The following is an 18,120-nucleotide window of genomic DNA, read 5'->3' on the forward strand; positions in this document are numbered from 1 at the left end:
CCGGCAAGAAACTCAGCAGTTGCTCTTTTCCAACATCAAAAATTTACATTTTATATTTTAACATTCATTTTTCTATCTTGTGAGAGATGAAAGCGGAGCCGGATGCTTCCAAGCAACCTTGTCATTAAGAAACTCATCAATTGTATAATAACCTCGCTGTAATAAATGTGTTTTAACACATTCTTTAAACTTATGGATTGGTAGGTCCAAAATTACCTTAGGAATCATATTATAAAAGCGTATACTCAATCCCACAAATGACTTCTGCACCTTTCGCAGACGATATGCAGATGTCACTAATTTATGACCATTTCTTGTAAGTCGACTGTTTACACACACACATTTATTAACAGGCTTGAAGCCGATCCTAAATCAAATAAGTTCTTATTTTATTTAAACTTTTGTTTGCAAATAAACGAAAAACGAATGCTCGACTTACGTACGTAAAAATCAAGTATGTTTTTTGAATCCCCATGACGTGTGGCTCATAATTGGTTTTAAACCGCATATAAAAATTCCGCTAAAAGATTAAGCATTGGATACGTACCGTCCTGTGTGTATTCTTCTAATTTTTTTTTTTTATAATATTATGGTTACAAAATTTCTGCAAGTTTAATAATTTTATCGTCATTAACAGTCCATAGCACGCACATTACAGGGTGCGGGACTTCTCTCAGGATTAGTAGATTTTGGGCCACACTGAATCACGCTGGCAAAATGAAGATTGGTAGACTTTAACGTTTTCCATGCTAGTTTTCTCACGACACTTTACTTTACCGCTAAAGCAAGTGACATTTTATTGGTTGAAACGGATTTAATTCCGAAAAGTTCGAGGTGCGTGCTTTGGATTGAAGTCCCCCCCCCCCCCCGAAAACTGGGCCGCATTTCTGACCACTAGGCTATCACCGTATTTTTAAAAAGTATTAGTTCTTCTAACTGATAATATGATTACTATATCACAAACAGCGTGTTCGATGTCCGACAGCTACAAAGACCGTATTCTAAAAGCTTTAATTAGTTTCAACGTCATACTTACTTGAAAGTTTAAGAAATGTTGATGTAAGACGCATGCGCGCGGTGTACGCACCACCCCTTAGGCCTTACGACCGCCTCCCTTAACAAACATTACCTGAAAATTGAACCTTCTGCTCTGAAACACAAAGTTTTTACAGTGATTCATCATCTAACCAAAGTTCGGAACACAACATGATCCCTCAGTTCTAAAGCAGTCATTCTGTTATCGTACGAAGACTTACATTTTCGTAACCATTATCCGTGTTTCCATCCACTGTCATTTTCATAGCTATATTTAATGTAAATTAAACTCAATGTAGGTGGAATAGGGTTTATTTTTCGTTGTGGTTTAAAACAGACAGGATAATAGTATGGCAAGGAGCGAAGTGCTCAGTCGGCTGCGAGCCCTCATGCAGTTCGGATCAGTTACTCGGTCCGTAAGCGTAGCGCGATCGCAACTTATTTCGTAGACGCGGCGTAGTTCGTAGCACAGCGTCAGCGTAGCTTATAAGCAGTGCTGTTTCTATCAAACCGAGCTACATTTTAGTAATTTATTGTAAAAGGTGAATAAAAAGCGAGGTAGGAATTGTATTTAATTTCCTCATAATGCGGCATACATAAAAAAACTAATTAAAAATTAAAATCAGGATAGAGTTTTAAAGAGGTTGCCTTCGGTTGTAATATAAATATGCAATATAAATAAGTGTTGTTGAAATTAATTAATAATGTAAATGAACAATATTTTATTAAAATTAGAGTCACGTTTTCTCCCATGATTTATAAATTTATTTTTTCTTTAAATTAAAAGGGGATTGTGTTAATGTCTCTCATAATAAGTAAACGCGAGTGAATGTAAATCGTAGTTAGCGAGGCGGGTGGCGCGGCGAGCGGGATCTCCGCATATTTGCCGTTTCCTCGGCATTCCCCAAGTTAATTAAAGCCCATTTGTACACTGTCTTGCAAAATATAATTTATGGAATGAGAAAACATTTTCACGCCTGCGAAATATTTAAATCAACCCATTCCTTTGAGAATCAAAATTCAATCGTTGATTTTCACAATAACATTTCTTAGCTTAGGTAAATTTAGACAATATTTTAAGTTTCCCATAACTTACATATCCTACAAACGAGATAGACTGATTGCTTTATTTATTTGCAGAATTAATTTACTAAATATGTATTAAGTAAAATATTATTGTATTAATATATGTTCTAAAGCGATTCAAGAAACTCATTATTCTTTCATTTCCAAGGAAATTAATTAAAAAATATGTTTGCCTCTAAATCCACGAGGAAGTCATAGCTCTTATGTAAGGTGACTACTGATAAACAACGACCTCCACTCCACCTCCTTGTCGAATCCAAATAAGCCCGCCTCGAACCTTAGCCCCGCCTACTATCAGCGTAAATATGTTATTATGTATAACTCTATGTACAATTAACGATCATCAATTTAATATATATAATATAATATATTAAATGGATGCTAGAGAAAATCGTCTTTACCTATTTTATTTATAAAATATGTATAATACCTAAAAATAGGTTACAGTTTAAATGGATTGCCTGAAGTGTAGTATATCCTATTTTCAATTTGAGTCTTAAACATTTACATTCAATCACGCAATTATCTTTGATTTTAAGACATCACAGTATTTAAAATATATGCATGTTGTGCATTTAAAATATGTACAAATATATACAGATTGTCCAGAATTTAGGGTAAGAAAGTTTTTTAACTAAATATTATCGCTAACAACCAGCACAAAACTAACGATGAAAATCAACAGTTAGTGAAACTTTCACAGCTAAGAAGCCGAAACTGTGTGTACAATGTCGGGAGAATAGTGAGCTCTAACAAGCCGGCCATCTGAAGTTGTTAAACGTGTCGGAGCGGCAACTGGCGCATAATTCCGTGGTCACTTTGAAACACAGATATTTTCAAAATGTTCTTTATACTATCTAAGTTACTAACAATGATGTATTCTAATTTTCAAGACTTCAGTGCATCTTGCAAGGATTTTATTAGCAATCCTCTTTAAACTCTAGCACTAGCAATTCTCTTTTTGTATCTATACTTGATAATGTAACATGTAAAACTATAAAAAACTATGCCCTGTACTGTAGATTGCAGTTAATATTCTTCAAATACAGTATTCTTCTTAAAATAATAAATTTAAAAAGTATAAATTTGTATCAAGACATATACTTAATTTTTTTTGAAAAGGAAGAAATATATAACCGTACAGATATATTTATAATCTTTCAGTGTTATGGATGGCTTTTTATTACAAAACAACGGAAAAACAAGATGATTGGCACTCTATTGTATGTGAAGATATACCTACCATCGCGCAAGAGTTTTAATTTAAACAGCGTCTCAAAGTTTTAGAATACAAGTTAAGCAACGTGATGGATACTAACTCCTTAGGCCGAAGCAGACAAACACCGACTGCAAGAAATCACATCGTTTACACCGACCACAAGGGAAGAAAGTGAGTGCTAGCTATAAGGATATCATAGATTGAGATTATGTTACTGATTACAGATTAAATTTTTCAGGCATCTTAATTATCCGTAATGCCCTGTTTTGTAAATAAATTGATAAACTTTTATCTAATTACAATGCAGAAATAAAAATAAATAAAAATAGACACGAAACAAAGAAAATAATAAACAAAACTTTTAAAATAATGGTATGATTCGACGTTGCGATATTATGTTCAAAGGTCAACTTCTGTGTTTTTGTATCCAGAAATACTACTTCCAAGAGCCACAACCAAGATTATGCCAGGAAGACGTTTGATCGTGGGTGTATGTGTGTGCGAGTGTGTTGTATATCTTATTTAATCTGTGAGGTTCTATATAATTGGCATTAATAGCTTATATACAATTTTGAAAAAAGAAACTTCATTCTGGACTGAATGCCATTAGCAAGAATATGTAAGTCTGTGATCAGATTAGCCAGGTTATCTTAAGGTGTTACAAAATCAGGCAATTACTTGCGCTCCGAGCTACCGAAAGCTGTACTGAAAGCTTAAGCTCCCCCTTTTGCTTCCTTTGAAATAATCCCAACGTGTACTTAACTCTATAATGATCAAACTTACTTGGTTACTATCTAAAATAGAGAGTCTATTAAAAGTCAAAAGAAGCAGGAGAAGTACGAAAGTCACTCAATAATGTTTAACATAGATAAAATTTATTCAAGGTGTAGTGCTTGAATTATTCTTCCATTTATCTAAACCAACTTTAAAAATCAGTCTGATCTCAGAGTGACACCGGAGTGATTTTGTTGTCGAGCACCGCATTTTCAGCGCTCGTGAGACCAAAAAAACCCCAGAAAGCTTAGTCAGGGCCGTAGGGTGTGTGAGTTTTCTACACCAGATTCCTCTATAAACGCTTTTTTACATGCTTAATTTTTCTAATGGAGTCCGTTAACGTGATGCAGCATGAATCCCCCAAGCCCGCCTTTGGTTTTTTCTCTCGTACAAGTAGTTTAACAAGCTTTCGGAAATGCAACTATAATATACCATTCAGTATTAACTGACCTACCGTTTTTCAGCATTGCCGTCGACAAAAGTCTGCTCGGCGAAAAAATCTAGCCTTCGCGGTCTTTGCAGTTTTATCAGTAACTAAGTAGACTAAGTGGGCACATACTGATGCTTGTCTTTTATTTTCTGGATAATATTGATAGATCCATGTTTCGTAACCAGTAATGAAGCGCGTCTTGATGACGATTCGCGATTAACCCAAGTCTGTTTTTCCCGTGCTGAGAGGAATCGAGGGATACCAGATCCTCCACACTTCGTATTCCCACACCAACATTTTAGTTGTTGACACATTTTTTTCAGTTACTGTTGTTTATGGGGCTCCGATTTGTTGGTCATCTTTAATTTTGCCCCTTTTAAATACAGCAAACTATCTAAAAATAGTTGACGGAGTCTCCCAATGCTGTTTGTATCCGCTGTCAAGTTAATTGTTCGGTTATTGTTCAAAATGTTCATTGATATATAACACATTATATATTGACAGATCGAGCAAATAAGAAAAAAAGAAAATTTATTGATTTGCCCACATAAATGCTTAGATACACTCACTATGATATCGGCACCGTGACACACTGTGTGCACTCCGTGACAAACACAACTCCTATATCACAGTGAAGTGTGCCCTAAACTGACAGACATGTGCAATGGTGAGCATGTGGACAAATAGGGCCCCGCCTCAGCACGAAAACAAATCAAGCTGCTTCGCTGATTTTCAGGGGGATTTTAATAATAATAAAAATAATATCGTTTATTTCTTTTATCGAAATTGCACATATAATGAGCTGACAAACTGGCAATCCTAGCTAGATTTTATCTGTGTTAAGGATAACCAGCCCTCGCCCCCGGAACAGATTGAAATTAAGACATTACTATTAAGTAGCCTTAATTGTAACTTAAGAAGGTAATAACAAAAAGTGTGTGTGTGCATGTGTGTGTGTGGGTGCGTGAGTATGTGATAATAAATATAACAATGGTACTAAATCTAAAATATACTCGTACATAGCTAAAACAAAAAAAATCTCCTCAAAATCAGCCTGTGTCCAAGCGTACCTTAGACCGAGCAAATAGAACATCGAGTTCTTTTTTCAAATGAATTAGCTTTTCAAAATAAAAAATACAAGTTCGTTCCATGTTTGAATTTTGAGCAGCTCAAAACCACACGATATCATACTACTGTCTAAAAAATGTGTGTAGAAAAATCTTTTTCATCGTTATGATTAACCTTAGACCATGTTTATTTATATAGTAATTCATTAACGATAAGTAAAATAATTGTTACGGTCTAGGTATGATGATAGTTTGCGGTTGGACTGCAATCACTCAATTAACAAACTGGTATAACAAATAGGCATTTCAAATAAACTGCATCAATTAATTGAAGGGGCTAATTTAAACCAAACAAATGGGAGCTATTATTTCTCTCAATTTAGTCTAACAAGCAAGTTAAAGTCAAAGGTTCGTTGAAACGCGGAACCCAATGGCCGTGAATTTTGTAATCTTCATTAATTTTAACCGAAAGTTAACTGGGAGTTTCTTACTCTTGTTTCGCTGCTTAATTTTGTAAATTTATAACGGTAGTGTGTTATTTAAAATTTTAATAACAAAACATAAAGTGAGGCATTCGGTGCGTACGATTTGTATTTAATTACATTGTTATGGATGAAACTGATATCCAATATATGACTTGTTGTAAAGTCACGCCACGCATACCATGAAAAATGGAACTACTGCCGCCGTCAAAACCATAAATCTCAAGAATGGTGCCTAGGCTAGGCGTTGGGCCCAGATATATACTGCTTTATTTAATTATTCTGAGGATTCAACATGTTGTAGGTTGACAATTGAAAACATGTTGTTATTCCTAACGTGCAATTTGGACAACGGGGGTCGTTGCAGTTACAAGTTTTGTATGGGCATGAATGCTACATACTGCTGCAGTAATAGACCGCATGAAGCAAGGTCACAATTAAATTTTTAAAGGTTAAATTACACTTTGCCTTTCGGTCCGTCATTCTCTCTCTGTTTTTAAAAACCCGGGATTAATGAAATATCTAAAGTTTAAGTTCACACATTTTACGTAAATCAATGGCCTAAAACAGAAAATATAATGTTATGTATGTTTTTTCCATCTTCTATCTATAAAAACATGTCATCATCATCATGATCGTCATATCAACGCATTACCGGTCCACTACAGGGCACGGGTCTCCTCCCACAATGCGAAGGGGTTAAGGCCGTAGTCCGCTACGCTGGCCCAGTGCGGATTGGTGGACACACCTTTTGAGAAAATTATGGAGAACTTTCAGGCATGCAGGTTTCCTCACGATGTTTTCCTACACCGTTGAAACTAGTTATATTTTGATTGCTTAAAACGCACGTAACTAAGAAAAGTTAGCGGTGCATGCTGGGATTCGAACTTGGCCCTCTGGAAGTGAAATCGATATCCTGCCCACTGGGCTATCACCGCTTTAATATTGCGTAGTAATTAAACTCATTTTATTTTTGTTATCTTTCAATGTAAGTTTTTTTTATTCTCTACAAGTTCTTATTCATCCAATCATGTTCAAGATACATATTTACGAGTGCATATTCCTATCTAACTTGGTAAGATAAAATATATTTCAACTTGTGGCGAGGGAAATTTACATTACTAATAAGTATAATGTTTTCGTAAGAAAATTTAGATTTTTCGAATGTCGCTTTGCGGTTTTACTAATTTTGCTATTGTTGAAGCCACTCTTAATAGAGGAAATGAAAAGTTTCAAGTTTTTGCGAGACACATGCAGTGTGTGTGATGCCTTTTACCAGACAAGAAATGATTGAAATTGAAATTTTAAATTACATAACCATATCTTGTCTGCTAAAAGTTTCTTGGTTTCTTAAAATTACAAACAACCAAGGCATTAAATATAAATATAATGTATTACAAATCGCCCAGCGTAAAGAAATCAATTGTTTAATTTTTATATTTTTTTATTTGAATGCGCTAGCAGCTCTTCCTAACTTTGCAAACGAATGAATTACATAAATATATTCGCGATATTGTGAGTGAACTACAAGATTTATTCGTACTATTAATCTATGCAAGTACGGATTGCATTGTTTATTCAACAGTATAAATTTACCATTACGGCCCGTTGCAAAGCTCAAGAAACAAAGAAAAGTTGTTAAATAGGAGCATACAAACAACTTCGAGAAGTTGATTACAGATAAACTTTTCGATGGTTGCACATTTATTCGTTTATCAGTTAGTTGTTTGTGTAAAAATCTAGCATAAAAAATACTAAACTGTTATAACAGTTTATTGAATTTATAAAAAAATTAAAGCACACTATATTATATTGCTCAGAAAGAAATAAATTTCTCAAAGTTTGGTTGGTTATTAACATAATTCTAAATTTTTTAAAACCTTTTTCAAATATTCGTTACATTATCAATTATTTTATTCGGATGGATCATTATGTTAAATACATGGCCAAAGTACATAGTAGTACGTAGTAGATAGTAATACATTCAAAGAATATTTTTCAAATTCGACTTTTAGTTCACGGTAGTTACAGAGTTAGCGCGTAGTGGCAAAACCTCTGTAGCTTGAATATTAATATGGATAAATAAATAGATACAGAGTTCCAAAATTATATTATAAACAAAAAATATGTAACTCTATAAAAATAACGGTAGATTATAAGGAAATTTGAATATAAATTGTTTGGGGTTCTACAGTGGGGTGGCGCGGAGAGTGTGCGAGGTAGGACAGCCGAGTTACTTGTGCAGTTTCCGTTAGTCACATTTTCGCAACAAGGTATTCACATTTCGAGAACGGGAAAGTTGGCGTTATCGTGTTTAAAATAGAACGACAGGCACATCTAACTTTGTGACGTAAAATGGACATGTCACAAAGCTTCGTCCTGTACGAAACGAGTTGACGCGACGAATCGTGACGTGACGCTACACTGATTATTAAATACAAGAAAACAAACGCACCTGCTGCGTTTTATGATCTTATTACCAACTTTCTAAAAAGGAGGAGGTTATCAATGCAGTTGTTTTTTTTTTTACTTCAAATTCACAGGTTCAAAGAACACATCAACATTTCAAGTAGGTCTGTCAGGCAAAAGATTTTATTTGTATACTATTGTAATCACGTATAAATCACAGGTAATTTATAGGCAAATAAAATCTTTGTCGCTTATTTTTAGTTAACACATGCACATCTTCAATTTACGAAGCTACTGATACTATAGATATTTTTTTGTTACTTGCTAAATTAAAGTAATTATTATTCTTTTTTGTAAGATGACTTTTTATTTGAGTCAAAAGCCTATTAAAAATCCTGCAGGAAACTAGGAATCCTATTTTCTATTAAGCTATAGTATGTCATATGTGCACGAAACAAACAGAACAAATTTCGCATTCATTATATTAATATAGAACTATATTAATATTATTATTAGTGCAATAATTAACCAAAAGATCATAGATTACTAAATCACGTCCACACACGTTACTAGTACCGATATACTTCAAAACTCGGCTACAGTGCTGTGTCACAACCCGTTTTTGCAAACTCAGAATAAAATTAACGAATAAACACAACAAAAGATAATTAAATTTAGTATCGGCGGTTATTTTATTATTATGACTGCAATTTGAAAACTATTTTGTAATTACGTGCCTAGTATATTAAATTAATTAGCGTTTTCAGTAAATAAACAATAAACAATATTTTTGTTGCTCATATTTATGCTAGTCAAATATAATTGGAAAACAAATTTCATTTAGTGCAGTTTGTTTGTTTGTAGTACTGATAAAAACGTTGCTTTCACGATATTAAATTTAAAACTTGTATCTGTTTACAAAAAGGCTTAAAGATTTATAGCTTCCGCTTACGGCATTCAATTTTTAGATTAAGAATGAAAAATATAAATAAAGAGTAGGTATACTAACTACTCTACAGGTACGCTTATTTTAGTATGTAAAATCTAGTACAATTACTATTGTATGTAGCGTAAAATGAAGAGAATCTTTGGATACTGTCTCTAGACACGATAGATTTCTATCCACTATAATACCCCTGGCAAAATGAAACATTAGATCGAAATCAGTCCATTTAAGAATCCAAAAACAGTAAAAGCTTGTCGTCTAGACGACGAGGACAACATTGCGAACAATATTTCGTGGCGAAGAAATTACATTTTCATTCGACGGTCGCAACACGTTCTGAACTTGTTTCGCTCCGAGTGTATAAGTAAGGGTAAGCGTACAAATTGATTTATTGAAGTTAAGCAGGCTTGCGAGTTGCGCGGGAGTATTCACAGACCTTCGGGTTACAGATAAAGTGGAAATAAAAAAGAAACTTCACAAACAGAAATCCCCTCGTCGCGAGATTTACGAGGCGACGCACCTCCACGCAAATAAGTTATGGAAATTTTATGTGCTGTTCGAATACACTCTTGAACATGATACAGAAAAATCGCGTTTAATAACAATTGCGTTTAAGCAATTGGCAATAACATCGCAGAAATAACAATTAAATATAAAGATACTTCTAAGTTTAAAAAAAATTAAATGACGGCGGATTGGCGCAGTGGGCGCACCTTTCTGCGTCTAAGGTGGAAAATGTTAGTGAAAACATTACTTTTTCAGTGTCCGGTTGTTTATCTTTACATTATAAGTATTAATGCTTTTTGTTCATAAAAATATTCATCAGTCATCTTAGTGCCTATGACACTCACTTACTTTGGGGCTAGATAGCGTAGTGTGTATTGTCGCAGTATATTTATTTATTTATTTAAAAAATAAAATTGAGATTATGAGGGAAATTAAACTTTGGCTTATACTAAAACTATAATAGGCAGACCCGGGCTATTTTCAGAGACACGCTGATTGAAGGCAAAGTTCATTTAACTTGGTTGTATTGTTAAATAAACAACATTAGCGATCAATTTTAAACTAATACAGTTCAAGAAAAGTTTTGGTAAAGCCAACAATTTTCTTTGTGGAGCCTGAATGAAAGGCGTCGAGTAATTGTAAACCTTTCAGGGATAATTATGAAAAGTCACGCAAACATTGATTCAGTTACAATAATGTCTTTTATGACCTAGACATATAAAGTGGATTTAGGTTAATAAATAACTTTCTACAAACTAGCCGCCAAGCGACTTATCATTCCGGTACGATACCACAAAGCTTCCGATTATGGGTGTGTGTTCAATTACAGTATCCCTTGAAATTAAGCGTGCCGCTACCTTAGAATACATCGAATACTTACAATTTATCAGGGAAGAGTCAATTGCTGATGTTTTATCTAATAAAAAATACAAAAATCATTAAAAAAACTATAAATTCGAGCAGTCAAGCAGTACTTTTCGTGGTTTACGAACATATTCAAGTCCAAGATCGTAGAGGCGATTGTGCAAGAAAATCGTATCATCTGCAATCGCATCATGTCATTTGCGATTGGGGTTCATAGATGCTAACGATTGGGATAGTTAACTAAGGAAATGATTGAAGCTTGCGCTTGATTACTTAAGGTGCTCGCAGATAATTGTAGTTGTTGTTGAATATTTATCTACTGCATTCAAAACTACTATATAAAAATAGTACTAGGTTTTTAGGACCTCCTTGGCGCAACGGTGAATGCTGTTAATTTAATTTAATTAACCCGTGACGGGTTCGATTCCTGGCAGGGGCAATTTGGGAATTTATTTATTCAGAATTTTCTCTGGTCGGCTTTGGCCGTGGTTGGTTACCACTCTAAAGACAAAAACGTGCCGCTAAGCAATTTAGTGTTCTGGTGCGATGTCGCGGTGAGATTGCAGTCAAGGGCTAACTTGTAGTGGAGAAAAAAAAGTATGCAAAAAATACTTTCAAATTACGAAAGACTTTTTAGGTGAAATGCAACATTAATATTGCTCAAAAAGTTGTATTACGAGTAACTAGTTAATTTACCATCTTTATGTGTTCAAGTATTAATTCTAGTATCCGATTAAAAAGACCGGCTAAAGGAAACAGGTAGGAAGCGTATGTTTGATAATAATATTTCCTTATCCAATAGTACGAATAGCATAGTTTTACAATCAAGGAGTAAATGGCTAATCAACTTTACCTAACTATACAGTGCGTACTTTCATATAGTAACTCCGCAAACAAGCCGTACTGAGCGCTACGTGATGTGTAGTGTAAATTACGGCGATTTCGTGTAAATTAACTGAATCCACTCATTTTACTATAACGCTATTCTGGTATGCAGATCAATACTGTAAATCAATACAGTTGTTGCTAAGACTGGTTCTGCCTACGGTTTCACTTGCCTCTATTGTGTCTCTACTTTGTCTCCTTCTTCTACATTCTATGTAAATTTATAAAATAGCATATCACAGAATCTGCTTAATTTGTTATATCTTTTTTCTGGGCTGAAATTAAGATAAATTATATAAAGGAACAGTCGGAACAATCACAAAAATCGAGGTTAGTGAATTTGTATGGCCATAGCCACTTCGGGTAACATTTAAAAAATTTATTTCTTTAGGTCGTTCGAAGTCCACCAGTACATTTTATAAATGAAAAAGTTGCTGCGTCGAATAAGGAAAATTCAAAAAACTCCCTTTCGCATTTATAATATCAGTAGTAGAGGTTTATGTGACAGAGCTCGTCCTGGGAAGTACCGCCACGCCTAAATATAGGCACATGAGGCTTAATACCTACGCTTCAAATTGATGGACTCAATGCGGCATGTTGCAGGACGACTCCTTGCATGCCCTGTGAAGTGTTGCTCTGAATGTAATACTATAAAAGAAAAGATTATTCGGGATAAAAATTAACCTGTGTATTTTGCCAAGACCACGGAATTAAGAGCATACAAAATCCTCATTAATTGTCAGCTGTGCATTATGTCTAAATACAGTCAAACGCCCCGTGCACATCTCACTTTACACCCGCGAAATGTTGCTAGCTCACAAACTTTTCCATTTTCCCAATTAATTGTAAATGTTTAGAACAGTAGAGGTAAAATAATTACTGTCAACTGCTAATGTGACAAGCCGTTTGTCTACTAAAGTAGGGTGGATTTCGATGCTTCAATAAAAGTCGTGTACATGTGTATGTTCTTAATTCTGTGGCCAAGACCTAATATAGCTCAGTTATTTCTTAATGATGAATAGGAAAATTGATTTTCAGAACATAAAAACCGTGCAAAATTAAGGTTTGAAAGTAGGAGTAGCCCAGTTGATATTCGGCCATGTTGATAAATATATGAATCCCATCTTATATTGCTTCTAAAAAGATGAAACCAACAAATGAATTTCCACTTATATAGTATTGGTAGGGAAACTTTATACGAAGATACTTCCGTAACATATTTTCTATAAACCTTCATCGGTTTTTGATAATCTGATCCAATCTATCGCTGTCAACAGATATCGAAGCGTTAATTTTAATATATATGTATGTACTATAGATTTATTAGCATTTAACATGCTGAAATGGACTTTCAGATTAACGTTAACGTTTATATTAACCTTTTAGCAATACAATTTTTAAATAATAAACGAGTATCTGGCTGAAATATTTATTTATTTATACTCTTCGTTTGTGCTCCACAACCTGATAAGAAAATTGAAAAAATACAGTCTCTTAGTAGTAGGAAGACGAAGGAAGTCTACATGAAGGCGGCCTTGTCTCTAAATAGAAAGAAGATCAAGGCTCGACATTTTTTAGATAAAACTTTATCTAAAAAATGTCGAGCCTTGATCTTTTCAAACGCAGTCCATTTACTTTTCTATAAACAAGTTTTGGAAATTGTGCTTCCTTTGTAACTTACTTAAGAATATGTAGATTAGTTTTATATAAGAATCTGTACCTTTTCTCCGAATTGATAAACAAAAAGTTATCCAGTACTTTCGGGTTTTCACTCTACAAACAACCGGAACTAAGTGATACGTGACATGCAGTGTAAAACAGTGGATTTGGGTGAAAGTAACGATAGAGAGATGTTATTTTAATGCTTTTTTGATAGTTTAAATTGGTTTGCCTGCTGAGAGTTGCTTTGACTAGCCAAAGTTTTAGCTAATGATCCAAGAAATTGGATTACATTATAGAAATAATAAATAGCTTTTACCTCCGACCTCATCCACGATTTTGTTACTGTTTTTTTTGTAAATACCAGGGATCATAAAAAGCTTATGCCCATCTCCAGGGTGCAAAGTCTAAGCCGAACATCGGTAAAAGTAGTATGGATGATCGGTTCCAAATAAGCGCTCGATATCATTGTAAATTTTATAAAGTTTTTAAAGTTGTGAGTTAGCTAAATATATAAATATAATGATGATATTTAATATATGCAGCGATGAATTTGAAAATAGGGACGTTACTCCGTTTAATTCTAATAATTAAAGTGTACTGCACCAGTGTTAACAAAATGAACACATATTTGGAAATTCGGAAGCAGATGATTTACTATAGTAGCTAATCGAAAAAAATATGCATAAATTGATTAAATCGCTACCGCCATAGCATAGTGCCACTAACACTCTACATAGGATACTTCGTATTAGAAGAAGTATTGATTTAATTGTCTTATTATTTTTTTGTTTATTGCTTTTTACCAACAAACAGATTAAAATTAACTGGGTCATTGTTGTAAGACTATAAAAAATCCCTGTGTATAATAGTTACTTAACAGTATAATCTAATTCCAGCAGTGGAACTCAATCAGTTGATATGGTGATGACGATGATGATAATATAATAGTTCTTAGTTCATTATTTCGATGAAAATTGTTAAAAGAGTACATACTATGTCACTTTGTTCAAATTATTATTTACTCGCTGTTGCCCGCATTCATCGTCGGCGTGTATTACGGTTTTTTACAAATCCTGTAGGAACCGTTTGTTTCTCTGGAATAAAAAAGTTACTCTCTGTTCTTTCAACTAACTCAATGCCAAAAAACAGAGTTAATTGGTTGCTTAGTTGGAGAGTGAAGGCAGGGCAAAAAAAAACATGGGAAAAGACACATTTATATTTATAATATTATTAGTAAGGATTTCAAAAACCTACCAAAAAACATGCTTGGTTGTTAAAAACTCCATTTATCTATTCTATCTGTAGGTATACCCAACAAATACATAGTCTTTGGATTTAAAAATTCTTTATTTTTATAAACTCAATATTACCATGGACGTGAACGACGTAGTTTAAAAAGCGATTGTTTATTTAAAAGAATGAAGTAATAAATGCGTGGCAACAGCCATCACAGTACTTTTGCGTTGTCGCTCCACAAACAATCCCCGCTGAGTGCTACGTGACGTGCAGTGTAAATTGCGGTGATTCCCTAAATTAACTGGATCCAATCATTTTTTAGGGTTCCGTAGCAACGGGTTGTCTATCCGTATGTCAGTGTTTTTATTCAAAATCTTTAAGTGGAGTTTAGTAGAGCCAAAAAACAATATGAGTTTGATTTTAGGTTATTCAACCACGATTATAACGTTCATAAGCAAAAAAAAAAACTACTTAAATTATTTTTTTATAAATATTTTACTGTTAGCAACTAATTACGTAGCAACCTATGCATTTCGATATAAAATTGAATTGAGTGGTTTTATTTTTGATTATCTAAACCATGAAAATAACGTTTACGGTCAAAAAGCTTTGTTTATGTATTCGTATGTAGTTATTTGAATGTAGGTTTAATAATAGTTTTACACCACCTATTTGTTCTCGCTCTTGTTGTCCTAATCCCAAGGTTGCCTGGCAGAGATCGCTTCTAAGCGATAAGGCTGCCTTTTGTATTCTACTACCGTCGTTGTGTTTATCTATTCTGCTTTTATTACTCTAACTTTATAGTGGTTACAAATAATGAGTTTAAATAAATAAATAATAAACAAGATAGGTAGGTACTCTTTATCGCAGCAAAATATTTTTGGAAGAAATTGCTCTAATTAAATACTAAAATAGCACAAAAATAATCTTGGCTTCAAATTACGTTTAAGCAGTTCCATACCAAATTCTTTTCACAGTTTATTCGAAGGATGTGTGTCGACGTATTTGGCTGAAAGCATGTTACCTAGATGCTCGTATAAGCAATAAATGCGTACCAAAGCTCGTACTGTACTTTCGCATTGTCGTTCCACAAACAATTCGCGCAGAGTTCTACGTGACATGCAGTGAGAATTCCAACTGCAGTTAAAATGGACTGAATTATAACATTTTATATGCAATTTAATATTATACAATACCTATCATATACATTTTTCTTATACGCAAATATGCCACTCTAACCTCGTGTGTCATATTTGCGTATAACGATGATGCCTTATGGTGTTGGCTTCGGTCTCCTCTCGGTCGGATTGAGTTCGATCTCCGCACTATAACTTGTAGAGCTATGTGCGTTTTTAACATATGCAATAGAACACAGAACAACAGACTTGTTCTCTGAAAGGTCGAGGTCAACATTGACATTGGTTTTGGCATATTTTTAACGATCTGTCTGGGTTCAACCTCCTTGGAAATGTTTTGTTGGTGGTATAGTCGCATTAAATATATATTAATACAAAGTTTATAAGTCGGATATATATTCTGATTTTAAAGGGTTATATTGTTGCAGTTGCGTGCACATAATAAATATTCAAATTTAGTTTTTGATACGTCTCCGTTCCTTGGAGAGCACTTACCTAAAACGGTTGCTTTATTCATTTACATAAAGGTCCCAAAAAGTGACAGAAAACAATGTTCACTATAAAAAACACCTACCTACTTACAAAAAAATAATTTTGTTTGTTTTACTAAGTATCATTCATTATTTTTTTTGGTTTTTCGTTTAATCTTTCGGTTTAAATTTTTAGAAACTTACACAAATTTAACACGCATTTCTTTATTTTTAACCGCGTATTACCTTTTTTGTGGATATAACTTGAAAAATGAAGGACTTTCTTAAACCCTTTCTACCCTCATAGGGGTAGAATTTTCTAAACACATCTCTATCCTACAGAAGATTTAAAAAAAAAATCTCTGATTCCACGTTCAGAAGTTTACGCTATCGTGTCGCTATATTGTCTGTCAGCCAGTCAGGACAAATTTATAGAAAAATACTGGCTGACGTTGTCCACATTTTTTAAATCCTTCGGACATAAGTTTTCTTTATCTAAATAGTATTCACTTCCTTTAGAAGAAACACACTGGACGAAACAATAAAATGATTTAATTCAGTTGACTTCAACGGAAGCCTGCAATACATAACTACTACATGTCGCGTAATAAGTACTCAATGCGGCTTGTTTGTGGATCGACATTGCGATCGGACTTAACGGAACGGGTCATCGGGAGTTTCTTTTTCCTGCACGGCTAGCATGGGAAGGAGACTATTATATCCCCGGGGAAAGGATATAAATTTATCTTCTCCCCACAGCTTTATCAATTATCAGAGCACTGGCTCACAAGTGCAAATAACGTCCAAATAATACATGTGTAATAATAAACGGTGGTAAACTTCTCCTATTCCATATTTCCGTACTTTAGCAGGTTCACAAATACTAGGTGCGTTAAATATATCTCCTGTTTTTGTCTCCTGCCCGTGCTAGCCCTGCTGGGGAGTTAAGAACTCGATCGCAATTTGTGTATCGTATGCGTTTTCGGTTCCTTCGAGCAGGGCTAATTGCCAATTGGCGTGATTATTATATTCCCAGTCACCTTTCCTTGGTTTTGAACCTTTGAAGGAATAATGGATATTTATGTAGTCTCAAAAGTATCATTTCAATAAAGCTATATCTAATACAAATTACTTATGGCGCACGCTGTCAGCATACATATTTTTCTAAAGGGCTGTGTCAGTTTCATTCGGTCTTCATATTTTTTTTAAATTATGTAACGCTAACCTGAAAGAGGTTAACAGACGATAAAAGTTTGTGAAAAAGTATTACTTCTACTCAAACAAAGATACTGGCATCCGCTAGTCTTCATTTTAAAAGCGAAAGTTTGGATGGATGCTTGTTACCCAATCACGCCAGAATGGCTCAATGGATTTGGATTAAAATATAACACAACGAGAAATTTTAGTCTGGAGTGGTACATACGCTACTTTTGTTCTCGGTTAAGTGTGCAGTTTTTATGGAATCGATTGGTTTATGTTTGTCGGAGCAAAAGATCGACCTGTTTTTTGTATATAGTCATAGTTCAGGGATCGGAGAATAACATAGGCGCTGGCAGCAAAGTATTAAAATAAAGCATTGCAAACTCGAGATGATAATGTCAAGTGTACCTTCAATAATCGAATTATTAGAGCTAGGTTCTTCATTATAAACAATACGTTAATTATTATTTTTCAAACAGAAATTTGACGGCCGAATGGCGCAGTGGGCAGCGACCCTGCTTTCTGAGTCGATTCCCAAAACTGGAAACTATTTGTGTTATGAACATTAATGTTTTTCAGTATCTGGGTATTTGTCTGTATATTATAAGTATCTGTATTTATTATTTATAAATTCATCGGTTATAAAAAAAACAAGCTAAACTTACTTAAAGGGCTATATGGCGATGTTTGTATTTTCGTAGTATATTTATCT

General features: G+C 34.1%; 1 protein-coding gene across 1 annotated transcript in view; it reads left to right on the top strand.

The window, feature by feature from the left end:
• Positions 1-3,428: 3,428 nt before the first annotated feature.
• LOC120624039 (zeta-sarcoglycan-like) overlaps positions 3,429-18,120 on the top strand; it is a 44,727-nt gene continuing 30,035 nt past the window's right edge. The window contains exon 1 of the mRNA XM_039890350.1: positions 3,429-3,511. Within this exon, the coding sequence (XP_039746284.1) occupies positions 3,429-3,511 (83 nt within the window). The remainder of the gene's footprint in view (positions 3,512-18,120) is intronic.

This window comes from Pararge aegeria, chromosome 5, assembly GCF_905163445.1.
Source record: "Pararge aegeria chromosome 5, ilParAegt1.1, whole genome shotgun sequence".
NCBI lineage: Eukaryota > Metazoa > Arthropoda > Insecta > Lepidoptera > Nymphalidae > Pararge > Pararge aegeria.